The sequence below is a fragment of the Megachile rotundata genome, chromosome 11 (assembly GCF_050947335.1).
Source record: "Megachile rotundata isolate GNS110a chromosome 11, iyMegRotu1, whole genome shotgun sequence".
Taxonomy (NCBI): Eukaryota; Metazoa; Arthropoda; class Insecta; order Hymenoptera; family Megachilidae; genus Megachile; species Megachile rotundata.
Window position 1 is genome coordinate 13,957,880 of NC_134993.1, and position 24,353 is coordinate 13,982,232.

Genomic DNA, 24,353 nt, shown 5'->3' on the forward strand with positions numbered 1-24,353 from the left:
ATCTATGTACATCAATATTACATACACGGAACTCTGAAGGTGGTCCATGTTCAGTGGAAGTAACATAAGAAACAGAAAATAGGCATGCTTGTGGTCTCCATCGTCTTTATTGCTTCATTATATTTCATTCACAAGAATTGATGAATAATAAAATTTCTCCAAGTACATATTTTCAAAATCAGATTGGTTCTTTTTGTGAATTGTAAAATAATGAAGTATTGTAAAGTTGGAAGTATAGTGAAGTTTGCACTGTCACATGCGCCCTCTAGTGTACAGTATTTTCTAAAGTGCTAAAGAACACTAAGTACTTTAGTAGACTATTGTATGCAAGTACATTACAGGTAGTAGTAAAAAGTGTAAAACATGGCGCTTAACCTCACTGTAAAAGTTCACCCAGTAGTTTTATTTCAAATTGTCGATGCCTATGAACGTCGAAAAGCCGAATCTCATCGTGTCATCGGAACGTTATTAGGTAATTTAACTGTATATTTTTATGAAAAGTGAAATATCAATTTGACCACGATGTTCTGTTAAATGTGGTGACAGTACTTCATTTCTTCAAAACAATATTTATTATAAATTGACATGCATAGGTACTGTGGAAAAGGGAATGGTTGAAGTTACAAATTGTTTCTGTGTGCCGCACAAAGAATCTGAAAGTCAGGTTGAAGCCGATTTAACATATGGAATTGATTTGTATGAATTGAATCACAGAGTCAATGCACAAGAGAATATTGTTGGGTGGTGGGCAACAGGAAACGAGGTAATTGATATAAAAATTACTTGTGCGTTACACACAGTAAACAATCATTTTTTATAGGTTACCACGCATTCTTCTGTTATTCATGAGTATTATGTTCGTGAATGCAATAATCCAGTGCATTTGACTGTCGATACAACATTAGCAAATACTACCAGGATGGCAATTAAAGCTTATGTGTGTGTTCCACTAGGAGTGCCTAATGGTAAACAAGGTTCTATGTTTACTCCAGTTAAAGTACAGGTATGTAGAATATATTATTTTATACAATGTATTCTATAAAATGTATTGATTGGATTCTTTTATTTTTAGATTACATGCTATGAGCCAGAAATTGTTGGTCTACAGCTTTGTTCTAAAACTCAGTTACCAACTCATGCTCAAATAACTGGTGCAAAAACAGGTGGAGGTATTGAACCAATGATGGATCTTTCCCAAATAGCAGAAGCAAGCGCTAAACTTTCTGCAATGTTAGAACAAGTACTTGCATATGTTGATGATGTATTAAGTGGGAAACAACCACCAGATAATCAGGTATCTTTTTGATTTTGTATTCATCTTCTTTGTGAATATTTGATACAAATATTATGAAAACAATATTATTTCAGGTGGGACGTGCTCTACTAGATATGGTACATTCAGTACCTAAAATGTCAAGTGACCAATTTGATGAAATGTTTAATAGCAATGTAAAAGATTTATTAATGGTTGTTGCACTTTCTCAATTGATAAAGACACAACTCCAACTTAATGAGAAACTTACACTACTTACAACTTTATAAATCTTTTAATATTAATTAAAAAATTGTTTATACAATTTTTATGAATAAAAACTCATTAAATTTTCAGTCATTATTTATTTTTTATGATTTATGTAACACATGTCTCGGTTACATTAATATTAAATGTGAGAAATAAAAAATAAATATTATAATACATATTTTATATACACTTATAAATAATGTAATCAGTATATAGTACGTGTTATAAAAATTATTAGTTTACAAATGAAGCAATGTCTTAAATTTCGCAAATTAATGAATCTTCTTTCTGATTATCAACTAAACTAGCCCAGTCAGGGACTCTATTAGATTTTAAATAATTTTCTTTAGTCAGACATCTTAGTGGTAAATCTATAGTTCCAAATATAGCACCTCCTAGCCATGCTGTGTAGTTTGGTTTACTCGGTGCAGTATGAAATTTAAATGTTCTAATTTTTAATTTTTCTGAATACAAATTACTTTTTATAAGAACTGAAAGTTCAGATTTAAGACGACCCATAAAGCCTTTTGCCATTGTTGTACCACCAATTAATAGTATATTTTCTGCTAAAACTCGTCTAGTATCTATTGGACACTGTAACCACAATTAAAGTTATTAAAACATCAATAAATGTAAAAGACCAGTAAAGTTTTTGTTTGAATTATACCTGTAAGAGAGCATCTAAAATCATTGTAGGTATGCTAAGATTATCATTGTCTCTTTCCCACAATGCCTCATATGCTTTTTCTCTAACTTCACCAGGTATATTAATACTTTTAATTCCAGGATATTTAACTGCAGGAGGAGGATTAGGAGCTTCTGGTGTTCCTAATTTATTAGATCTTTCTAAAGTAGTAACAAAGCATGTTCTTACTTTTATGTCTTCTACAAGTTTCTCTGATATGTCTACATTGGGAGACACTTCTTTCAAAGATTTTATTAAATTCCTAGTCAACAAAAATATATGAAAATCACAATAAAATTATTACAGAATTAATTTGTAGCTAAGCATTGAACTTACTCATGTACAATCTGACTACCTAATGGCAGAGCCTGCCATGCTTTTAAAATTGATACACCTTCAAAAATTGGAATCAATGTAGCTTCTTTATATCCCACGTCTAAAACTAAAGCTGTGTTGACACCCAAGGTGCTGATAGTTGCTAAATGAATTGGTAATAACATTAAGGACCCAATTTCAAAATGTCGAAACAATACTTTAGCCAAGGTGTCTCTAAATAGTGTTGTACATAGCGGTGATTCCAAAACAACAATTCTAGCATCCTTTGGACATATCACAACGTGTCTAAGATAAAAGAGAAAGTTGACATATGACACATATAATGTAAACATTACATGCCCTATAATTACCTGAAAAATAAGGCATGAAGAAAATCAACAAGCAATTGATATAAATCTTCCGCATCTTTGTAATCGTAAATTTTTCTGAGCTCTTTAGTCTCTGAACATTTAATTTCTGTCCTTATTATACCCCGTGGTGTAACTTCGCCCGCGTAACCAAATCTAATGTCAAATCACATGTCAATTTATTAAGCATTCCAAATTTTGTCTGTAAATTTAAACCTACTTTGTATATGCGGAGCCAATGTCAAATATGACCATTTGTTTATCTGATAAAAAACGAAGCATTTTGACAGATTCCTTTTTAACAACAGTAGTGTAACCTAAAAGGATACTAAAATAACTTTATTATTTCAACCGAATGCCTGCTAATGTTTACTAATTATAAACGTTTGAGAAGATCATGAACTTTCAACATGACAATTAGTACATTTAATGTACTTAAACACTTTGACAACGCATTGGTATAATTGAGCGAGCGAATCTGATCCTCATACACTTCAATGTAAAAATTGAATTTGTTCACGTTACAAATAGTGCAGTTTATGGACTAAAATATTGGCGTCCATGTAGCGGCGAAACGGGTGAACTAAACCTGAAAAATGAGGGTCCGAACGCGCATATAAGGAAAATAAAAAAATGAATATTTCGGGACTTTGACGACGTAGTATGGTTCCTGAGGCATTTAGAAACAAATTTCTATTAGGGTTTGATGCGTTTTGATGCCTAATAAAGCCAGAAAATCAATTTTTGTCGAATTTGGTCCAAAACGGTACAGGTGGCGCCATCTAGCGGCGAGCGGTGGAACTACGAAAAACTAAAATCTCGATTTTCTCGAAAACTGGGGACTTTTTCGAAATTCTGAGATATACAAATTATTCCTTGTCGCCTACAGAATCCAACGAATATAATTATAGCCGGCTAGGACAATTATTAAAGAAAATAGAAAAATAGCCCATTTCATGGACTAAAAAATTGCCGTCCATCTAGCGGTGAAAGTTGGAACTACAAAAATAGAAAATCTCGATTTTCTCGAAAACTGGGGACTTTTTCGAAATTCTGAGATATACAAATTGTTCCTTATCGCCTACGGAATCGAATGAGTACTTCCATAGCCGTCTAGGACCCTTATTAAAGAAATTAGAAAAATAGCCCATTTCATGGACTAAAAAATTGCCGTCCATCTAGCGGTGAAAGTTGGAACTACAAAAATAGAAAATCTCGATTTTCTCGAAAACTGGGGACTTTTTCGAAATTCTGAGATATACAAATTTTTCCTTGTCGCCTAAGGAATCGAACGAATATAATTATAGCCTGCTAGGGCCATTATTAAGGAAAATAGAAAAATAGCCCATTTCATGGACTAAAAAATTGCCGTCCATCTAGCGGCGAAAGTTGGAACTAATCGAAAAAGTCCATGAATTACACTTTTTTTCTAATTTCGTTATTAATAATGCTAGCGTGTTATAATGGTATTCGTTCGATTCCTTAGGCAACAAGGAACAATTTGTATATCTCAGAATTTCGGAAAAGTCCCTACTTTTCGAGAAAATCGAGTTTCTCTATTTTTGTAGTTCCAACTTTCACCGCTAGATGGACGGCAATTTTTTAGTCCATGAAATGGGCTATTTTTCTATTTTCCTTAATAATTGTCCTAGCAGGCTATAATTATATTCGTTGGATTCTGTAGGCGACAAGGAACAATTTGTATATCTCAGAATTTCGAAAAAGTCCCTAGTTTTCGAGAAAATCGAGATTTTCTATTTTTGTAGTTCCAACTTTCACCGCTAGATGGACGGCAATTTTTTGGTCCATGAAATGGGCTATTTTTCTAATTTCTTTAATAAGGGTCCTAGAGGGCTATGAAAGTACTCATTCGATTCCGTAGGCGATAAGGAACAATTTGTGTATCTCAGAATTTCGGAAAAGTCCCTAGTTTTCGAGAAAATCGAGATTTTAGTTTTTCGTAGTTCCGTCGCTCGCCGCTAGATGGCGCCACCTGTACCGTTTTGGACCAAATTCGACAAAAATTGATTTTCTGGCTTTATTAGGCATCAAAACGCATCAAACCCTAATAGAAATTTGTTTCTAAATGCCTCAGGAACCATACTACGACGTCAAAGTCCCGAAATATTCATTTTGCATGCGCAGTACAATTGACATAGGCGGCTCATATACGTATCGCAATGTTGACACAAAATAATTAATTACTCATCACCCAAACATTATTTATGAACTTTTATGATCGAAACATGTAAATAATGCATTACTGACCATTCTTTAATCATAAAAGTTCATAGACTGTGTTCAGAAAGTGAGTAATTAACGATTTCGCACACGCGTTATCGTGTATATTACTCCTGCGCGCCGCCCGCGCATGCCACGGAGGAATAATTACCAAAAAACCATACCTCCGTAGACTTTAATGCAAAATTGAATATGCTCGCGCTTATGTACTTAACTTTTCAACTTTTTTGTCCACGTTTTTCTTTTGCACCACTCAACCAATTCAACCGGATGATACGGTTGATTATTTTTGCTTTAGCTCGCTCAACATTGTTAGGTTAGGCACGGAGCCCCTCAATCAAACAGACCTAGTTGTGAACTACCCTTAAACCTTGGAAGCAAGTATGAAGCAATGTGTGAGGCAGGTTCAGTTTTACCACGCATGCGCGAAAGTAAGAACGATTGCAGTGACGTATCCGCAGTGCAGAAAAAGTAATAAAGTATGAAGGATCAATTTAATACTTATTAATTATGACAAACTTTATTTGTCTATAAAATACAGAAAAATGTACATATCTTTTTAAACAATCATTTCAAGTTCTCTCGCATAATCAATTGCCAATGTAGCCAAATCTGAACTGGGAATTGGTTCTTCGGTTTTCTTTTCACTAGTTGTGTTGAAGTAAAAATAGCCATCTTTTGCTAAGGTCCAATTTTTCTTTGTCGCAAACGCTTTCATATCTTTTTCCGAATTCAGATTTAACATTCTTGAAGCATCCTGAATAGAAATTTTGTCGTATGCACTTTCCATACAGGCTCCAATTTCATCACGTACGGTATTTAATAAGATATCTATAAAGAAATTATACGATGCTGCTGGCACATTGCCTTTTGCTAGAAATATTTTGTTATATGAACCTTCCATTAAATATTGTTCTAAACTTAAAGGATGTCTAATGTAAACATTAGACTGTATTTGATCCGAAGGCAATAATTCCAATTCTGTATGAAATTCGGCAACCCGATTCTGAGACAATAAAAATAGGAGATTTAAACCGAGAAGATGATATTTGTATACAGATTCCATTAATCCTGACTTGTAATCAAAATAGTAACACTTTAATTGTGCCATGTAACGTTCAAAAGAAGGTATATCTTCTGTTACTATACTCCATTGTGCACCAATTTCTAAAATGTCACCTGCAATAATGCAAAATTTTATACACCACAGTTAGACTCTAATAAATTCATTTTATGAATATTAATACTTACGAGCAATAAGCAATTCATTTTGACTTGCTGTACTGTTAGATGTTGGAAGAAACATTAAATGCGTAAGGCCAATCTATAAAAATTATTTCATGATGACAAGTCATTTCCACAAGCCACAAAAATAAACAGGGTTATACTGCTATGTTTCTGGTATCGGATAAATCTTTAACCGAAGAACAAACAATATTTTTATTTTATATTACCTTTAGTTGATTCAGTAGTTCACCGCATTTTTTTAAATTACAGGGAGTTGCTGTCCACTCTTGTTTTAAATTTTTGTATAAAGAAACAACATCCTTCAATGCTGCCATTTTCGAATTTAAGTTACAGTCATATAACATGTATTATATAGATGGACAACATTGAAATTCGTGCCATATAGAGATAATAAATAAAAATTCAGGGCATTCATTAATTTTTAATATATTTCATTTTGTAAGAACATAACTATTGCTTTGTGTTAAATTTTTTAAATATAAATATAAGATATATGTACATACACAGTTATATTAGTCGACCAATCAGATAATCGTATTTTACTGATAGTTAGTTATTTCGCAAACTTTTTAGTTGTAAAATTAAGTTTAATTATAGAAATTGATCTGCTATATCGAACGCGATCGTAAAATTCGATATCGTTTTAGTTTCAGAACTATATTATGCAAATATAAATCATAAGGATAAACAAATACTTCGTAAGGACGTATCTATTGCGATACAAAGACTTTATGCATTCGAGAGAAACGATCTTTACCGGCCTTCAACTTCCTCTTCCCGTAACTGGATATAATGGCGTCCGGAGTAAGTCTCTGTTGTACAATTCAAACCTTTAAACATCGACAGTATGATATACTGACAAAAATACGAAGTTCGTCAAAAATGTAATTGAATATGGAAATCAACTAATGGAGCCCCAATTTATTTCAGACTCTCTACACGTACCCGGAAAATTTCAGAGCCTACAAGGTGCTGATTGCAGCTCAATATTCCGGTGCTCAAATCAAGATTGCCGATGATTTTATTTTTGGCGAGACAAATAAAAGTGAAGCTTTCTTAAAGAAGTTTCCACTAGGCAAGGTAAGCGAGACGTTTTAATTGTTCTTTTTTTTTAATACCTTACTTATTTAATGACAAACCAGCTGTTATGATTTTTACAAGAGTATTAACAAATAAATGTTCAGTGTAAGATCACGAAAGAAATTATTATAGTGTCTTCCATAAGTTGTTGAATATTTATGTAATTTTATTTGCTTGTTATCCATCTAATAACAGACGTGTCATTTTTTATAATAGGTTCCAGCATTTGAAACTGGCGATGGAAAATGTATTACGGAAAGCAATGCAATTGCTTATTATGGTAAAATATATTTTTGTGGTGCATTTGTATCATTAAGTTGATTGGATTTTAATGTATATTTATTTTTTAGTGGCAAATGATCAGCTGAGAGGTAAAACTGATTTAGAACGTGCAGAAATTATACAATGGTTTGGATTTGCAGATTCAGAAATTCTTCCAGCTAGTTGTGCATGGGTATTTCCATTGCTTGGAATTATGCCATATAATAAACAGGTATAGTTCAAGTGTATCGTATGTCAGTTATTATTGTTACTCCTCCTTCAAAGGCAAAAGTAGCAAATATTGTAGCTATTTTTGTAACTCTAGGAGGTAAATGAATGTTGGCATTTTATTAGTATGATGTATGAATTTTCATACATTCAAATAAGATGCATACAATTATATATTTTATAACATAGTTCTTGAATGTATAACATTTAAATTATTCAATATACTTTCTTTTAATCAAAATTTAATTTTATAAATGAACATTTCAGAATGTAGAACATGCTAAGGATGATGTGAAAAAGGCCCTGACTGCCCTAAATTCTCATTTACTTACACGTACTTACCTGGTTGGAGAACGACTGACATTAGCAGACATTAGTGTAGCCATGACATTACTCCATTTGTATCAATATATCCTTGAACCAAATTTACGTAAACCATATCAGAACGTAAATCGATGGTTTCAAACTGTTATTTATCAGCCTGAGTCAATGGCTGTAATTGGAGCCTTTAAATTGGCTGAAAAAACTCTTGAATATGACCCAAAGAAATTTGCAGAAACTCAGGGAAAAGTTAGTATTACTCTCAATTTTTAATAGAATATTTAAGTTTTACATCACAGCAATAATTGCAATGTTTTGCAGTCTTCGAAGAAAGAGAAGAAAGAAAAAGAGTCCAAGAAGGAACCAAAAGAACCAAAAGAATCCAAGAAGGAAGCTGCTGAAGAGTTAGACCCAGCAGATGCTGCTTTAGCTGCTGAACCTAAAACTACAAATCCTTTTGATACATTACCCAAGGGTAGTTTTGATCTTGATGATTTTAAGAGATTTTATTCGAACGAAGATGAAGCGAAGTCGATACCTTACTTTTGGCAAAAGTTTGATCCAGAGCATTATAGTATTTGGCTCGGTGAATACAAGTATAACAATGAATTAACTAAGGTAAAATAGAAATAATCGATTGAAGATGCAATAAATATATGTACACGTTAGTATATCATACTTTTATTTCAGGTTTTCATGTCTTGCAATTTAATAAGTGGAATGTATCAACGATTAGATAAGATGCGAAAGGGTGCATTTGCTAGCGCTTGTCTGTTCGGTACAGATAACGACAGCAGCATCAGTGGTATTTGGGTTTGGCGCGGACAAGAACTTGCTTTCACAGTTAGTCATTTATTATGAATATTTGTTTCTTTAATTTTATAATATGCATCTAAAGATATATTAATCGTTACTTTTTCTTTTTAAGTTATGTCCGGACTGGCAAGTAGATTATGAATCGTATAGTTGGACCAAATTAGATCCCGCTAATGAAGAAACAAAACAACTGGTTCAACAATATTTCAGCTGGACTGGCACCGATAAAGAGGGACGTAAATTTAATCAAGGAAAAATTTTCAAGTAAAACTTTGCCATATGCTTATTATTAAACAGAACACTTTGTTCGCATGAAATAAACGTGAAAAAAACTGATAAAACATCATCGAACTTTACATGCAAACCTTTAGAATCCTGTATTAAATAGGATGATTTTCAAAAACATGTTCCTTTCTGTAGATCTCTATTGTGTAACTTAATATCTTTAAGTTTGCTATATCACATTTGAAATACCTTATTGAAACAACTTTTAATACATTTTTTGTACGATGATACGAGTCAAATGTGATATTTGGATTTCGTGTAACATCGAATAAATACTATAGTCTGAAGTAAGATTTTAATTTTTAGCAATATAAACGACATATTTTCATTGATCAGTGGATTCTTTAGAAATTTCTATTCTACATAATTGCATTAAATTATTTAACTTATAAATTGTTTTAATATATGTCAAATATATATAAATTCAGATAATTTAAAATAGTATTAAGAAATTATCGTTTAACGGGAAACCATATATTACAGTTAATAATTTATTAATCATCAAGAGAGAAATATAGGAGTATGAACGCATTGTAACATCTTCATTTAAATCAGTTGCTATGGTTTGTTTGCTATGTTAGTTTGTGTGAAATTTAATTTTAAATATAATGCATATTTTTACAAAAATCAAGTTGTTGATCCTTTTACTGTTAAAGTAATATTTTGAAAGTTCCATATTACTATTTACACAATACTTAAAAAATAAATATTAAATATTGAATATTTGAAAATATAAATTATTGTTTGTATTATTTATTTTTACCTTTTAACAAATAATCACAATAACAAAATTTATGTCACATATTTACAACAAGTGTTTATAATGATAAATGCAAAGATACTTAAAATCCTTTTTCATCTAACCACTTTTTAACAATTGTCACATAATCACCCCTAAGTCGAATTTCACCCGTAAGTTCGTTCACGCGTACACCAATCGGTTTCTTCACGGTTTCTGATACGTGTTTTACCAATTCAGATTTTAATTGCCAAATATCTCCATGAATTCTACGAATGAAAGTTAGCCTTCGTGTTCCTCTATATGTAATATCGAGATACACAGGATGCATAAAATTTTTTGTTCTGCTCACAAAGTAGGGATGATCTCCTGGTTTTGCTGTTAAATAATTACAGTTACATTCTGAATATATACGTATATCTTTTAACCTTTTGCACTCAATTGAATGCTAAGACAAAATCTTCGAGTGCAAAGGGTTAAAATTAATCATGAATTTAAATACAATTTATAATCATTAAGGAATACAAATCATAAGATGTCTAATGTAACTCACAAACAGGTGGTTTCCATCCAGACGGATATTCCTTATTTTCTAAAGGGGGCATAGGTATGGATTTAGGTTTAAGCAGAGCTTCTACGTATTTCCATTCTTCTGGATCCCTTGATACTTCAAAATCTGTGTATTTGGAAGGGTCTTCGTACATAGGAGATGTTCTGTAGCTTCCCCATCTCTTAGTCACCTAGTATAAATAAGAAACATACATTTTTAAAATAACTTTTACATGATGTTATTGTTCGATACTTATCTGGATGAGTTTCAATGAACTTCATCATGAATTATAATTTTATTAAATACATATTTCTAGGTTACAACAGTAAAATTGAACAACTATCAATTTTAATATACACTGTTTATTTAATTCTCAGAAAATAACCTTCGTACGAAATTACAATGAAAGTAAAATAAATTTTAGTTATTTATCATTAGAATAATATGGCGCACACTTCGTATAGCACTGTACTTTAAATTATTATATCAAGTATCGAAGTTGTAAAATTTTAATTCACTTCATCGTTTCTCTACGTTCGATCATTTAAATATTCGTTTTAAGGTTACATTTTAATTGACACGTAAATTCCTGTTGCAAAGACAAACAGATTTGTCGAAATTATAATGAAATAAAAATGAAGAACCAATGACACAAACATCTGACACAATTATATACGCATGTTAACATGGCCCTTCGTTACTTCATCTTCGAATAATCGCGACATGAAAGAAAACGTACGATTTATCGATATATCGCAAAGAAAAGAAAGAAATACAGCGTATTAAGACATAATACCTGATCTATATTCGGTAAATTATTATTTAGCAATTTAAATTGAGCAGAATCTCGAAGAATAATCGTGAAAGGTTTCGAGCGTGCGAAAAGCCGAAGGGCAGCCATTTTGACTTCAGTAAATAAGGGTCGGTGGCCGCCATTGGTGCGCACGGGTGCGTCTTCCTTTTCGTTCTCGTGCCAGATCGAGTTTTTCCTCGCGGCGAGCTTGTATTTCTAGCATTTTTTGTTTTTGCAAGAAACTTCGTCACGATTGCTTATGATCCTAATAGACAAACGTGTCAGCAAGTAATCGTAATATCGTAAAATTCAAGAAATAACGCGGGGTTAGTTATCATAAATAGTGCATAGATTTCGAAGTGCCGCGTTGCTCCGATTTTCGCTGGATAATAATCGCGTTTCGGCTGGGCTTTGATCACGGATTTTTGTTTTGTGAGTAAATACGAGTTTCTGTGAAAGTGAGTGGACCGCAAATACCAGCTAGGATAAAGCGGTTAAGGGTTGAATTCGTCGAAATAGCGCGATGAATTAGCGCAAACGGACTATGGACCTGGGAGAGGTCGCGTGTTCTACCGTCAGGTGGCGGTAGTCTCAAAAACAGTGGGACATCGTACAGGCACCCTGCAACGGGACTGTGTTTTTCACAGAATTGTTTTCCGCGTTTTCCCGCAAAAACTACGCTCTTTGACGGTGATTTTTCGCCTCAGAGGTGAGTACAATCGATGAATCGAATATTCGATAAAGAAATAGTAACGATGAAATTCTACCAACCACGTATTAAGCCTTGGAAATCTCGAATTGAGTCCGACCTTTTGTTTATTCGTGGCGATTTTTTCGCGATAATTTGTTGCGTGATTTTTGATAGTTCTCGCTAGCTCAACCCCTTGCTTTCCTTCTTGGAAGTTAACGCGTGACACGGTCTTTCTTTTCGGATTAAATTCATCGCGATCGCGGAAACGATTGTCGAGATATCGCTGTAAATATTTCGAAGCGATTCCTGTCCGACAGAGAAGAGGCGCTCCGTGTATCCGTGTAAATGCAAAGTTTGTCACGTAATTTTTCTGACCGCCAGGGCCGCATCTATCAACCCCACTCTCTGGCTGGCCACTCATCTACTCACACCTAAAGACGAATTATGTAGTTTTTCCACTTGGTGTACAGTCAGTTTGTTCCTGTCTTGCTTGATAGAGGAAAGGTACTTGCTCTTAAATTACAGTTTCAACGTAATGTTTTATCGTTCTATTCAAAAATTATCGTCGTTCTATTACATACTTTTTACATTTTTGCCTTTTGCTTTTTTTCATGATTTTCGTGATAGTACGGATATTACCGTTTTTCGGAAAATACCTGCATTGAGGGTATAATCATCCACCCTTCAATTATTATGAAACTTAGTGAAGTCAATCTAAATGCCCTTAAATGAACATATGCAAAGGGTTTTCTGACACGACTGAAAATTATTCACAAAAATACTGGATTTATTGGATGAGCGAAGCTAGCCTTCTCGATGCAACAGGATCATTTTTTGACAGTGTGCGAAGAGTAAAATTTCTGTTGGACACAAGATAACTCGCAAGACTTAAAATGCATCAAAAGGCATTTTAGATGTGTTCATTTAAATGTGTTTTGTATGATTTTACTGAATTTCATGAAAATTGGAGGGTGGATCTTCTTGGAATTATATTTAAAATCTGTATTTAATTATTGAAGACATCTAATAGAGAAAATATGTTTTGAATACTAAGATGATTCTAATTACTGTTCAGTCAATAATCAACTTGCAATTTCATACCACGAATGAAATTGCAGGAGCCCAATGTGGGTGGAAGTGAGATGGCATCCAGGGAAAAGAAACCCTTAGCGCCTTACAAAGCAAAACAGAAGGTAAATAATGATTGTGGCTTGTCGCCGACTGAAATTAAGAATAAAAAAGGCAAGTCTTTGTCTAATCTGAAACAACAACAAATTGCAAGAAATATTTTGGAAGCTGTGGCAACTGGAAGTCAACTTCCTTCAAAATTGGAAGGGAGTTTACCGCATAAAAAGGTTCTCAGGAATCTTAAGCGTAAACAAAAATTAAGAGTGGCAAAAGCAAATCTTATTAAATCTAAAGCTGCGAGGAAAGTAACGAATAGAAATTTGTGTAGAATAACTTCTGACATCAAGAAGGGCGTGAAGACAAAAAGGGTTAAACTGTCAGACATAAGCAGCGTTAAGGCATTGGATATTAATTCAAAAGGCTTGGAAAATCATTTGGACACGGAAAGCGAACACATAGGAACAGAAGCCACTAATAGAAGTGCCAAGAACAATCTCAGGACCAAAAAGACCAAGTTTGTACCAAAAACTAGCAGTGAGGTGGAAAACGAGGATATTCAGGATACAGATTCAGTTGCCGGATCCAGTACTAAAAGCAGTCCGAAACTTAATAGAAAAGGAAAAAGCTCAGAGAGTCCAGATTCCTTATCCAAGAGCGTTAAAGCAACAAAGGTATCTGGATTAAAAAAAAACAATATCAAAGAAAGAGGCAGTTGTACAAAAACTATAGAAGGAGATATCAAGTATACGAAGGGTAGGAAAAGTAACGGTAAAGACATAGATTACACTAACACAAGAACATCTTTACTAGACACAAAATTTTCAAAATCAATTTTGGATAGTAAAAGTTCTATAGATCTTACTATAGCAGAAGTTATAGCTTCGATGCTGAGCGATTCAGAGATAGATACTCAACAGGGGATAACGGAGAAAGTTGAAAGCAAACGAAGGAGCAAGAAAATGCTGGTCGAAGAGAATATAATTACAGACATTGAAATTAAAAAGGAACCAGACAGCGAAGACACTAAAACCACATCCGATGGAGAGAACATAGAAACCGAATCCTTTCAAGGTGCAATTCAATCCAGAAAAAGATTGAATACCTCAGTTAGTCAAAGAAGTTTGAGAAATGGAAAGTTACGGCAGTCAGACTCCGGTGTTTCCACTGACTTGGAACTTAAAAAGCGGAAGAGATTAAATTCTGATGACCATGCTGGTTTGGAAGTATCGGCTGACAGTATTACAAATGGCAATGCAGACACAGAATCTTGCTTCTCCGAGCCTGGTGGTAATGATTCGGTTATTGTGATAACCAAAGATGAACCCTCTTCGAAGCAAGAAACGCAAAAGAATTTTGAAGACTCGCAAACCGGATCAGAAACTGAGAACAATAATAACAGTGATCGACTGGAGAGAGCCAACGAAGTGGGACCTATGCTGCGCTCCAAAACAAAAGCCAAAAGAACAGAGGTTGATATAAAAAGTGACAATATAAAAGTTGAGTACACAAGAATAGTACCCAAAGTTCCAGACATCCAAGAAGAGTTAAAGAAAGCCAGTAATTCGGATCAAGTCAGAAAGGACAGCATCTTAGCCAAGTTCTCCGACAAATCCAAGAGTAGAAGAAGTAGTTTAAACATAGACATGAAGAAGACGGTGAACTCGTTCTACGGTACAGAGAAGTCTGACGGCAACCCAAAATCCCAGATCGACCAAATGATAGAGAACATAAAGCTCACGATCGCGAAGTCGATCGAGAGGAAGATCTTCGGGCCAGAGACAAGTCACAGATTGAACAAAAACTTCGAGGTACCAAAAATCGAGGAAATAATCGCCCCGCTAAGCGCGGAGTCCCAAAAATTAGGTTTAGAGGAGAACACGGACGAGGACAAGTCCACCGTCTCCAAGAACGAGATCAAGTCGGACAGCTCCGAGAATTCCGTACCGAAAGTGGCCGATACTGCCAAAGAAATCGAGAAACTAGTCATGGGTGATATTAAAACAGCGGAAACACAGTCTCAGAACGTGCAGGAGGAGGAGGGCGACGCGAGTCAGCTGGTGACGGAGAACGAAGGCAAAATGAACGGAGAGGAGTCGTGCATAGAAGAGGAAGCGAAGGATGACAAGAAACCGGTGACCAGAAAATCGCCGAGGATAACGGATAAGGACGAATGTTGCAAGAAGAAGAAGTCGGAGAACTGCGAATCTGAAGAGAAGTGCAAGGAAGTTCCGAGTGAGGAGCCGAAGGATGAGAACGATGTGGACATTGATGTGATGGAACCGCAGAGCAGTGAAATTTGTACGAACGCTTCTGAGGACGAGGAGACCTTGGAGAGCATCGCTAAGGAGGTGGAGAAGCTAGTGACGAAAGGTCAGTTTGAGAGTCCGGAGGAGGATACCCTGGAGCAAGGTAGCGCTGAAATTTTGGAGCCAAGTGCAGAGTGTGAGGATAAACAGGAAGTTACTGATGAGACTAATATGAAAGATGAGGGTGTTACAGATGAGAATGTTTCTGAAGAGAAGGAGTCCGTCAAGGAGGTTCCAGTCAAGGAGGTTCCAGTCAAGGATGTTCCAGTCGAGGAGGTTCCTGTCAAGGACGTCCCAGTCAAGGACTCCAGTCCTGAAACGGTTCCCAAGGAGAGTCCCGCCTTCGAGGACACCAGAGTGTCAGACACTGAAGCTAGAGAGAAGATCACTGATACTCCTGATGAAGAGACTAAGACTTGGTCCAGCAACAGCTCAGAGCAAGATGAGACCGTACCCAAGGAGGAGGAGAAGGAGCAGAAAGTGGACGACAAGAAGAGAGTCCTACGAGCCCGTGACAAGAGTAAGAAGCTGGAGAAAGGTCAACTCTCGTGCAGCAGAGAGGCCATCGACAAAACGCCAGAGGAAGAGGAGAAGCCTGAGGAGAGCGAGATGGAGGTGAAGACAGAGCCTGAAGCGAGTGAGAACACCGAGGAGAACGAGCTGGAGCGTCAAGCCCGCACCAGGCGCAGCCGGGAGTTCAGGAAGCGCAGGGAGGACCAGCTGGTGTCGTCGAAGAACAAGAGACCGAAGCGGGACATCCGCAAGTCGGATCAGCAGAAGGAGGAGACGCTGCTGGACAACGAGGTAGCGAAGATCAACGAGAACAATCTGAGCAAGTACGAGAACGGCACCGACTGCGCTAAGTTCCGAGGGTTCTCAGAGGGCGTTGGAGCGAGCCTGGAGCAGCGGGAGGACAAGGACAGCGTGAGGAGCAAGTCGGAGAACGATCTGACCATCAGCAAGGAGGGTAGCAAAGCCAGCGAGAACAGGCTCTCCCGGAATTTGTCGGAGAACAGGATGATCAAGCAGCCGGAGAACATGCTGGAGAACGACTGCAAGGCGAAGACGCTGGAGATCTTGCAGAAGGACTCCGACGAGACGTCCACCTCGGGAGAGTCCTCCAGCAGCATCAATCTGACGCCCAAGATACTAGAGACGCCGGAGGACAAGGCGAAGAAGGAGTCCATTTTAAGACTGCTCGGTTTGGAGTCCTTGGAGAAGGCGGCCGAGAGACTGAATCATCAGAAGCTGAAGAAGGAACAGTATACTGGGACCTTGAAGACTGTCATTCAAGTGCAGAAGGAGAAGGAGAAGGACAAGAGGCGATCAAGGTCGCCGTTGAAAATGGTATTGAAACAAGGTCGCGGCGACGGGGAGGGCGACTCGCCTGAGAACTTCTACACTATACAGAAGAAGGTGAGGTATTTTTGGTTGTATTAGTTGTATGAGTTCAAGGTCAGTTGCTTATACTTGTCTTTGTTTTTCAGTTTGGACCCAGTTGGGGAGATAGCAGCTCTGGTGCGAACCGAAAGTTCTCTACTAACCACAGACACTCTTGCGGTAATCCTGGTTGCGGGAATAACTACATTCTTAATCGTTCCCCGTCCTGCTTGATTAAAACCGTCCCAGTGTCCTGTACGATCATTAGATACCGGTGTAAACGAGGATCGCTTGACTTCGATTTAACAAACTAATCGCGTCACAGATATTTTCGTGATTTCAAGCGATTCTGATTCATCGACGTCGTGCTTGTAATCCCTCTGTTTCTCCCCTTTTTTATTTTTCTTTTTGTGACAAGCATGCTACCGCTACTGCTTCGAGTACCAAGTACAATTACTTCCTAACATTCGAGTTACTTTTTGTCGAAAAAAGAGAACGAGACGTTAGAACGTTACAGCCGAGTGTTTCCGCGAATTTTAACGATTTTAATCTTTGATATAGACGAAGACAATGAAGACACCGCGCCAAAGGATCGTCAGTCCCTCGTTATTCCAGAAAAGTCCTCGTCCTTTTCTATCCATCCGGGACGCCTTTGCGCGGACGTGTGCTGCTACTGCTTTGGAAAATTTGGGTCCCTGGACACGCCGATGCATCTGGCGCAAATGAAATCGGACGAGAGACGCAAGAAGATCTTGAACATCGAACGACACCTTACCAAGGATTCTTGCTTGTGCGACGCCTGCTACCGTCACGTAGATAGAAAGGTACATACTTCACATTTATGCTATCCTGATCATGGTTCATGGCTTTCCAAAGTCACTCTCATACTTCAAGGTCATTCTGTTTCAAGGACGACCCTTTATGCATCAGTGTTCTCTACTTCACCTAACGCAAAGATTCTCTACTTTATGCTTTCCAGGCAAACACGAGTCCAACGAACATGCAGACCAAATCGCAGAAACACCACCGTCAACTGATGGTGTCCAAATGTTCGGCCCGAGAATGCAGGGACGCTGCACGACATCACGTGAAACGTCGATGGTTGCTCAAGATAAAAGCCGGTCTTCAAAAGCAGGTGAATTGTCTGGACGGACACGGAACCGTGTTAAGTTCAATAGTGTTCTAACGAGTACGTCCGTTGCAGGTGGACATCGATTGGGAGTCGAGTCAGCACACGTCCATGTCGTTCTGCGTCGGCCATTACTCAAAGATCGAACGATTCCTGACTTGTGCGCTGTGCAAACGTCGCCTGGCAAGAAATCACACTCACCAGTTGGCGAACGCGGAAACCGACGAGTTGAATCAGCTGCTCGGCCAGCAGGGGATTCCGGTGCTGCTGGCGGCTGGGACCTTCGTCTGCAAGCTGTGCAGATACTTCACGCAGTTGCAGTTGAAGTACAAGGATGTGGAGAACATGAACACGAATCATAGATCGTTTTTCAAGAGCTATCGTAAAAGGTAGGACCGGAACGGTACGTGGGTAGAGACATTTCGTGTTTGGACCCTGGTAGCTTAATTAAAATGGCGGTCCATTTTGATGGCTATGTTGATGAAGATGTAGCTAACCAATTGTTTGAGACTATTTGAACATCCAGTCTAACTCGAAATGTTCTACCCACGTATCTCTAACAGTCAATACATTTCTCTTTCGTTCAAAGACATCCAGATATATTCCTCCTCATTTTCTGCGTCTAGAATTTTGCACTACCACGACATCGAAGTACTGGAGAACGAGGACGACGATTGTCCGCAAAACCAGTCGAAAGATAAGGACAAACGGAAGAAGGCCAAGTGTCCACCTCCGGTAAAAAGCGGAATCTCCAAGTCTCCCGATGGCACGTCCAACTCGGTCCCCGAGAAATCTACTCCGGAACCAACGAACAAGAACGAAGGAACCATTTCGGAGACCGACAACGAAAACCGTACGGCGAAGACCGCGAGTTCGAACGACGAGACCGCCACCACGGACATCCAGTTTCTCGGCATCGAGAGTACGGTGGAGAAACTGAAGAAGCGCAAGCTGCTGGACACGCACTCGTACACCTCCAACGCGCCTTGCAACATATCTTGCGACAGCCCGAACGAGGTGGTGGAGATCCTCGCGATGGACAAGGAAGTTACTTTGACGAGATTGCCAAAGAGACAGAGAACGAGCAACGACATTAGTCCGGTGGTGCAGAGACTGGGCGCTAATCCCTCCATAAGTGTGCGCACCCTGTTCCCCGGGGAGGAGGAGATGAATCTCCACGCCAACATCGAGTTCACGAATGTTCGGGAGATCACGCCTCAAGGCTGGGAGAAGTGCGCCACCATGATACAGTACGACAGGGACACGAAGCTCCTGTGGCAAGAGTTGCAAAGACCGTACGGGAACCAGAGTTCTTTCCTCAGACACCTGATACTTTTAGAGAAATATTATAGATCCGGTGATCTGGTACTAGCTCCGAACGCCTCTAGGAACGCGATAAACTACTCGACCTCCGTGCAGAACCGACTGATCTCGTACGAGGGCCCGGAGAAGATGGACGAGCCGATCATGGAGCCGATCGCCACGGAGTACCACAACTCCCGACGCCTGAGCGGCGGCTACGTGCTCGAGAGGGATAGACTCCCTGTTCCAAGCCCGAACACCGCCAATACCAACACCGCCACGACGAAGGCTCCGTCGACCAGCACGCAATCGAAAGGAACCTCGTCGCACGTCGTGAAATTAAATTCGGGCGTGTCGATTATCAAGAAACCACCTCCTAACTTGCAACGATTAAACCTGCCGTCTACCAGCTCCACCGCGAACGGCAAGCGAAAAGACGGGCAAAAGCAACCGGTCTCGGCTGGTGGCAAGGTGTTTCAACTGAGCGAGCCGGACTTCAAGCGGTTGCAGAACCTGAAGAAGCAGAAGCAGATGCTGGCGGAGAAGCACGCTATGAGCGGCTCTGCTGGCTCGACCTCGTCGCCTAGCATTAAATCTAACGCGCAATACCAGAAGACGCAGATCGCGGCGCAGACGCAGTTTCAGAAGCACCTGAAGATGCAACAGGAGATGCTGAATCGTCAGAGTCGGGGAGACTTCGAGCCGCTGATCTGCGACATCCGCTCGTTGGCGAACGAGAACAGCCCGACGCAAAACTTACTGCACAATCTGAACCTGCCAAAGTCGATACAGGTGACCACGAAGATGTCCAACCATATTCCGATATTGCCAAAAATTCCGAAATCGTTGACGGTGATTCCTCAGACCGTCACCAAACCTGCCGAGAAATGAAAGACGAACAGAGAACAACAGTGTAAGTAAAGTAGATATTAATTCTTTAGACGAGCTAACTATATACGAGATCGGTGAAAAAGAGAGCGAGGAATGTGTGGCTGAAGTGCAAGAATGAACGAGTTTCAGCTGTAACTGCGGAGGAGCTCGTGACGCTTTCTGCCAAGAAACGATACCTGCCTTATGTAGACAAGTTCGAACGGTTCAAACCGATTACACTACCGCGTCATTTCGCGAACGGACGAACAGGAAAGGATACGGTTGCTAACGATATACGCTACACTACCAAAGCACGAGCGTGAACACGAAGAAAGAAGATACCGTTGGGAGAAAATCTGTTTCCGAGGAAAAGTGCCTAAAGTGTGATGCAAATGAAGTCGTTAGTTTTTAATGACAAATATATATATACACGTTGAACGGACTTGAAACTAGAAAAACAATTATGTACATACACACGCACATACAGGCTGTTCTAGCTAAGGCAGTGCATGCTGAAAGAAATTGGAGTCCCAGAATTTTGTAATCCTTCATTTTGTGATGTAAAAATTGAGTGCGCAATTGTGATTGAAATATTGGTCATGCATGTACTCCACTCAATTTTGAATGGTTCAGAAATGAAGTTGAGAAAAAATTCTGAAGGTTCCTGATTTCTTTTAAGATCGAGGAGTTTTAACTGGGATGTCCTGTGTGTATATACGTGTGTGTGCGTGTGCGTGTACGTCGTGTGAGTGCGTGTGTACGTGTGTGTGTGTGTATATATATGTATGCATGTATACGTACACGGAAATTAGAACAAAACGGATGATTGTTCGTCGCACAGGTGAAGGATGTATAGTTGAGGAGCACCGCTCCGCTTTTATTTCTTTATTCGACTAGAAAAGACATTTCTCTTCGTTCCACGAGAAAAGCGAGTCTCGCTTGTGGATCATCTCATCGCTAGACATATCTAAACGCGTTCTTCGAGGGATAAAGGATTTGATCGCAAGATGGCGCCTCAAGCCGATCGGTAGTTCGTTCCTTTTTACGTTTCCCGAAGATTACGCGATTCTCCGTTGAAAGAACGGTGCTGAAGGGAGAAGTTAGATAAATGGCGGGAGAGTGGACCTAGGAATATTTCAGGAGGGATTTCCATTAAAAAAAAAATTACAAGTCTGTAAATTTAATGTAACTTGTTTAATGCAACTTGTTTGTAAGAAGATTCACTGAAGAGACATTAAGGTTGGAAATTTTATTGTTCAGACGATTCGACACAATTATAGAAAGAATTATAGGTTAGAAAGAATGTAGAGAAATATCGTGATAAAATATTTCTGAACGAGAAGGTCGCAGAATTTACAGAAAGATTTTTAACCTCTAAGGGTTATGTATACTCCATGTGTTCGTAGGTCCAGTTCCTTCGCCTGAGGCCGATATTTCGTGTATCCTGGGTGTCTGCCATGACTCTAAATCGAATAAAAGCGCGTCCACAGGATTCGTGAGGAATCTGTACGGTTAAAGGACCGCATCAGGTGGCGCCGCTATTTCGTTACGATTTCTTCTTACTAGTAATGTTTTTTATCTACCTAGGGAGGACGAGAGGACGCAGGGAATTCTGGTACCGTTAACGGTAAACAGAGATTGTACATTATAAATTCTATATTTTGGCCTGCTCGATAGAGAGGAGCATAACGACGACGTATAATTAATTCTGTGGGCGATTGTTCATCGAGAAAATTGTGTTATCGTGTGAATTGGTAAATACATTCTTACGAGTAGATTGTAGGCTTACATGCCTCGAGCTTATTTATTACGTTACTATAATCATTATACTACACTGTACATAACTGATAATTATTTCTAGTTGGTAACCAATTATTATTACTACTACTACTGCTACTATTATTATTTTATTATTATTATTTTATTATTTTATCATCATTGAATAATAATTCAATTTCTAGATACGCCACGACGAATTTAGTAGGATTCCACTATCAAGTCGAATAACGATTCGCTAGTTCAAGAGAGGTTTGAGATTTCGAGCTTCTTTGGAGTGAATGTACGAGCATGAAGAGATATACATGTATGCACGCATATATGTGTATATGTAGGAAGACCTTTTCTACTTCTTCGTGCGTTTGCATGGTCGCCACGTGAAAATGGTTCTGGATGAAGGAAATTTAGGAGAATTCCTCGTTCTCTTTCGGATACCATTCGATTGATGCGTCGTCGCGAGAGTAATTGCCTTAGTAGAACATTATTGATTGTAAATAGTTTAAAAGTGAGAGAGAGGGCAAATGTAAATTAGATTTTCACGTTCTCGCGTGATGGAAAACTGTAAAAGAGAGACTGTTATCCGTTGAATCCTCTGGAAACGGAGGTTGCTCTTGAACCGATTACCTCAGTCTCGGGAATTATTTTCTGTAACGCTTATCGTTCATCTTTCTTTATACATGTTTGCATCGACTGTTCGCCTATGCACTAGTTACACGTTCACCAAAAAATAGCACTAAACAGTGAAAGAAATCGGTTCAGGAGCAAAAAGTTTTGTTAAAGATACTTAATGTGGGCTGTGGTGAATATTCTGTTAAAAAATTGCTATTTCACAAGTTCTTACACGGTTCTGTGTATCCCTAGGGAAATAGCAATGTAGGAAGAGTTAAATTGATCAATTTCCAAACGAAAGCATTTCGTTGTATATTCATTGTTTCTGAAAACTGGCCCTCACCGGTGTGTAAATTCTTCAACGGTTCGTCTCTCTCCATCGGATCTGAAACGAAAAACGTTAGAATTTTTGAAGCAAGATTTGTACATCTAGACAATCAAATTGTTTGCGAATGATTAAGAATCTGAAACGGTCGCATAACGCAGCTCCAACGAAAGAGCCTGCGTTGTAATCTAATCTGGAAAAACGTTCACGTGGCGGCATGTAAATGAGAACACACACATACACATACACACACATTTACATACACGGATGGTGCACGGTAACCGTGTGTATATTGTGAGTTGCGCGTACGCGTGATAGGAAAGAGTATCTGCGTGAGTATTGTATGTATATTAAAAAAATATATATAATACTAAACCTTATAAAAAAAAAATATATATATAGTGGATAAAATTATGATACAAAACAGTACTTGACGGTACGTTATACATATTAAAATGCTCTATTTTATTAAGGATATTTTTGATATATCTATATATATATAAATATAAATATATGTATATCAAACTAAAGAAAAATGCGAATCACCGATCGACGAGTATCGATGGTATATGTAATTATTGTTATCGACAGATGATAGCGTCTGAATTTACGAGATGGTATTTACTGAGCTGTGTGCAGCGCGTGTCGAATGTATTTCTAAATAGTAAATCGATGATTGACAACAAGGTTGTTGATGAATTTCTTCTGTTTCTGCTTTCTGCGCGCCTGTATGTGTTACATGTGTGTGTTGTGTGTGAACGAGTGCGAGAAGATTGTTTACGAATGGTGATTTCAATGTCTCGTACCGAGAATCACTGTTCCTTATTTATTTTCGTATATGTGTATGTATACACACATATATATATATTAGCTTGCTGCGACGACGATTGAAGTCTCAACCCTTTCGCTTCATTTCTTCTTTCTTTCCTCGACTCTAAAACAAGGAACACGAAAATATAGTTTTATAATCGTTATTGTAGAATAATTGTTAAAGCCGTTCTTTGTTACATGATTCGTGGACAGAGTATCAGAGAGACATCTCGAAGAATCGAGAAATGGTTCCTTCGTTTGAGCGCGTCAAATTTTCCTTCTTTCTCTTACCTGCTGAGCCTGCGAACTTTTAGGGTTAATTTCTTTTATTTCGCACTTCTTTTAATGTTTAATCGATGTATGTTTATTGTATAACCTGTATATCGATTCTGTGTTAAAACTTGCATAATTTTCTTCTCCATTAGATTCGAATATTATTTATCGTCGTTGCTACATCATCTTGCGTCGGTCAAAGTTAAATGCACCTTCTGGAAAAAACGTATTAGCATAAACAATGAAAAGCAGTTCGGTCATTGCTCAAACAATTATATAATTGTTAACGTGTGAATGTTTCT

General features: G+C 38.0%; 6 protein-coding genes across 20 annotated transcripts; 3 read left to right on the forward strand and 3 right to left on the reverse strand.

The window, feature by feature from the left end:
• The first annotated feature begins 216 nt into the window (after positions 1-216).
• On the forward strand, positions 217-1,608 carry eIF3f1 (eukaryotic translation initiation factor 3 subunit f1). The gene is made up of 5 exons (XM_003700524.3): positions 217-472; positions 594-763; positions 821-1,003; positions 1,073-1,294; positions 1,369-1,608. The coding sequence occupies exons 1-5, from the start codon at positions 364-366 to the stop codon at positions 1,540-1,542; spliced, it is 858 nt and encodes a 285-aa protein (XP_003700572.1). The 5' UTR covers positions 217-363; the 3' UTR covers positions 1,543-1,608.
• Arp10 (Actin-related protein 10) lies at positions 1,598-5,424 on the reverse strand. 4 transcript variants are annotated; one of them, XM_076537398.1, is made up of 6 exons: positions 5,347-5,424; positions 3,111-3,207; positions 2,894-3,046; positions 2,544-2,828; positions 2,190-2,469; positions 1,598-2,116 (listed from the first exon to the last, which is right to left on the reverse strand). In XM_076537398.1, the coding sequence occupies exons 2-6, from the start codon at positions 3,170-3,172 to the stop codon at positions 1,781-1,783; spliced, it is 1,116 nt and encodes a 371-aa protein (XP_076393513.1). In that variant the 5' UTR covers positions 3,173-3,207; positions 5,347-5,424; the 3' UTR covers positions 1,598-1,780. The 4 variants fall into 4 exon arrangements, with proteins under 4 accessions (XP_076393513.1, XP_003700611.1, XP_012154506.1 ...); XM_003700563.3 differs by lacking the exon at positions 5,347-5,424 and adding an exon at positions 3,315-3,527; XM_012299116.2 differs by lacking the exon at positions 5,347-5,424 and adding an exon at positions 3,315-3,527 and having other exon boundaries at positions 3,111-3,218.
• Positions 5,425-5,632: 208 nt separating this feature from the next.
• Positions 5,633-6,737, reverse strand: Rpn12 (regulatory particle non-ATPase 12). The gene is made up of 3 exons (XM_012299115.2): positions 6,586-6,737; positions 6,383-6,455; positions 5,633-6,310 (listed from the first exon to the last, which is right to left on the reverse strand). The coding sequence occupies exons 1-3, from the start codon at positions 6,721-6,723 to the stop codon at positions 5,691-5,693; spliced, it is 831 nt and encodes a 276-aa protein (XP_012154505.1). The 5' UTR covers positions 6,724-6,737; the 3' UTR covers positions 5,633-5,690.
• Positions 6,738-7,026: 289 nt separating this feature from the next.
• eEF1gamma (elongation factor 1-gamma) lies at positions 7,027-9,426 on the forward strand. Its single transcript, XM_012299114.2, has 8 exons — positions 7,027-7,183; positions 7,310-7,459; positions 7,676-7,739; positions 7,810-7,952; positions 8,216-8,518; positions 8,591-8,887; positions 8,960-9,112; positions 9,198-9,426. Exons 1-8 carry the CDS (start codon positions 7,172-7,174, stop codon positions 9,351-9,353), a joined length of 1,278 nt encoding a protein of 425 aa, XP_012154504.1. The 5' UTR covers positions 7,027-7,171; the 3' UTR covers positions 9,354-9,426.
• A 681-nt stretch (positions 9,427-10,107) lies between these two features.
• mRpL49 (mitochondrial ribosomal protein L49) lies at positions 10,108-11,589 on the reverse strand. The gene is made up of 3 exons (XM_003700522.3): positions 11,456-11,589; positions 10,663-10,849; positions 10,108-10,487 (listed from the first exon to the last, which is right to left on the reverse strand). The coding sequence occupies exons 1-3, from the start codon at positions 11,558-11,560 to the stop codon at positions 10,213-10,215; spliced, it is 567 nt and encodes a 188-aa protein (XP_003700570.2). The 5' UTR covers positions 11,561-11,589; the 3' UTR covers positions 10,108-10,212.
• A 431-nt stretch (positions 11,590-12,020) lies between these two features.
• Positions 12,021-23,654, forward strand: east (enhanced adult sensory threshold). Of its 12 annotated transcripts, none has more exons than XR_013039909.1 (9): positions 12,021-12,161; positions 12,525-12,647; positions 13,219-16,993; positions 17,065-17,137; positions 17,519-17,781; positions 17,937-18,092; positions 18,162-18,475; positions 18,713-22,012; positions 22,220-23,654. XR_013039909.1 is itself a non-coding variant. In XM_076537334.1 (9 exons), the coding sequence occupies exons 3-8, from the start codon at positions 13,250-13,252 to the stop codon at positions 20,277-20,279; spliced, it is 6,117 nt and encodes a 2,038-aa protein (XP_076393449.1). In that variant the 5' UTR covers positions 12,021-12,161; positions 12,525-12,647; positions 13,219-13,249; the 3' UTR covers positions 20,280-20,301; positions 21,665-23,654. The 12 variants fall into 12 exon arrangements, 10 of the variants coding, with proteins under 10 accessions (XP_076393449.1, XP_076393450.1, XP_076393451.1 ...); XR_013039910.1 differs by having other exon boundaries at positions 18,713-21,497; positions 21,665-23,654; XM_076537334.1 differs by having other exon boundaries at positions 18,713-20,301; positions 21,665-23,654.
• The last annotated feature ends 699 nt before the right edge of the window (positions 23,655-24,353 follow it).

Bases quoted from the DNA above. Each gene is read 5' to 3' on its own strand.
- Rpn12 (XM_012299115.2), bottom strand. From the start codon at position 6,723: ATGTTATATGACTGTAACTTAAATTCGAAAATGGCAGCATTGAAGGAT. The intron at 6,456-6,585 runs GTAATATAAAAT...TAATTTTTATAG, and splicing joins AACTACTGAATCAACTAAAG to ATTGGCCTTACGCATTTAAT. The intron at 6,311-6,382 runs GTAAGTATTAAT...GCATTATTGCAG, and splicing joins AAATGAATTGCTTATTGCTC to GTGACATTTTAGAAATTGGT.
- mRpL49 (XM_003700522.3), bottom strand. From the start codon at position 11,560: ATGGCTGCCCTTCGGCTTTTCGCACGCTCGAAACCTTTCACGATTATT. The intron at 10,850-11,455 runs GTATTATGTCTT...TATTTATACTAG, and splicing joins ATTTACCGAATATAGATCAG to GTGACTAAGAGATGGGGAAG. The intron at 10,488-10,662 runs GTGAGTTACATT...ATTATTTAACAG, and splicing joins TGGATGGAAACCACCTGTTT to CAAAACCAGGAGATCATCCC.
- eEF1gamma (XM_012299114.2), top strand. The intron at 7,740-7,809 runs GTAAAATATATT...TTTATTTTTTAG, and splicing joins CAATGCAATTGCTTATTATG to TGGCAAATGATCAGCTGAGA. The intron at 8,519-8,590 runs GTTAGTATTACT...AATGTTTTGCAG, and splicing joins TTGCAGAAACTCAGGGAAAA to TCTTCGAAGAAAGAGAAGAA.
- eIF3f1 (XM_003700524.3), top strand. From the start codon at position 364: ATGGCGCTTAACCTCACTGTAAAAGTTCACCCAGTAGTTTTATTTCAA. The intron at 1,004-1,072 runs GTATGTAGAATA...TTTTATTTTTAG, and splicing joins TTACTCCAGTTAAAGTACAG to ATTACATGCTATGAGCCAGA. The intron at 1,295-1,368 runs GTATCTTTTTGA...ATATTATTTCAG, and splicing joins AACAACCACCAGATAATCAG to GTGGGACGTGCTCTACTAGA.
- Arp10 (XM_076537398.1), bottom strand. From the start codon at position 3,172: ATGCTTCGTTTTTTATCAGATAAACAAATGGTCATATTTGACATTGGC. The intron at 2,470-2,543 runs GTAAGTTCAATG...TTTGTTGACTAG, and splicing joins GGTAGTCAGATTGTACATGA to GAATTTAATAAAATCTTTGA. The intron at 2,117-2,189 runs GTATAATTCAAA...TTGTGGTTACAG, and splicing joins TTTTAGATGCTCTCTTACAG to TGTCCAATAGATACTAGACG.
- east (XM_076537332.1), top strand. From the start codon at position 13,250: ATGAAATTGCAGGAGCCCAATGTGGGTGGAAGTGAGATGGCATCCAGG. The intron at 18,093-18,161 runs GTGAATTGTCTG...CGTCCGTTGCAG, and splicing joins AAGCCGGTCTTCAAAAGCAG to GTGGACATCGATTGGGAGTC. The intron at 18,476-18,712 runs GTAGGACCGGAA...TTCTGCGTCTAG, and splicing joins TTCAAGAGCTATCGTAAAAG to AATTTTGCACTACCACGACA.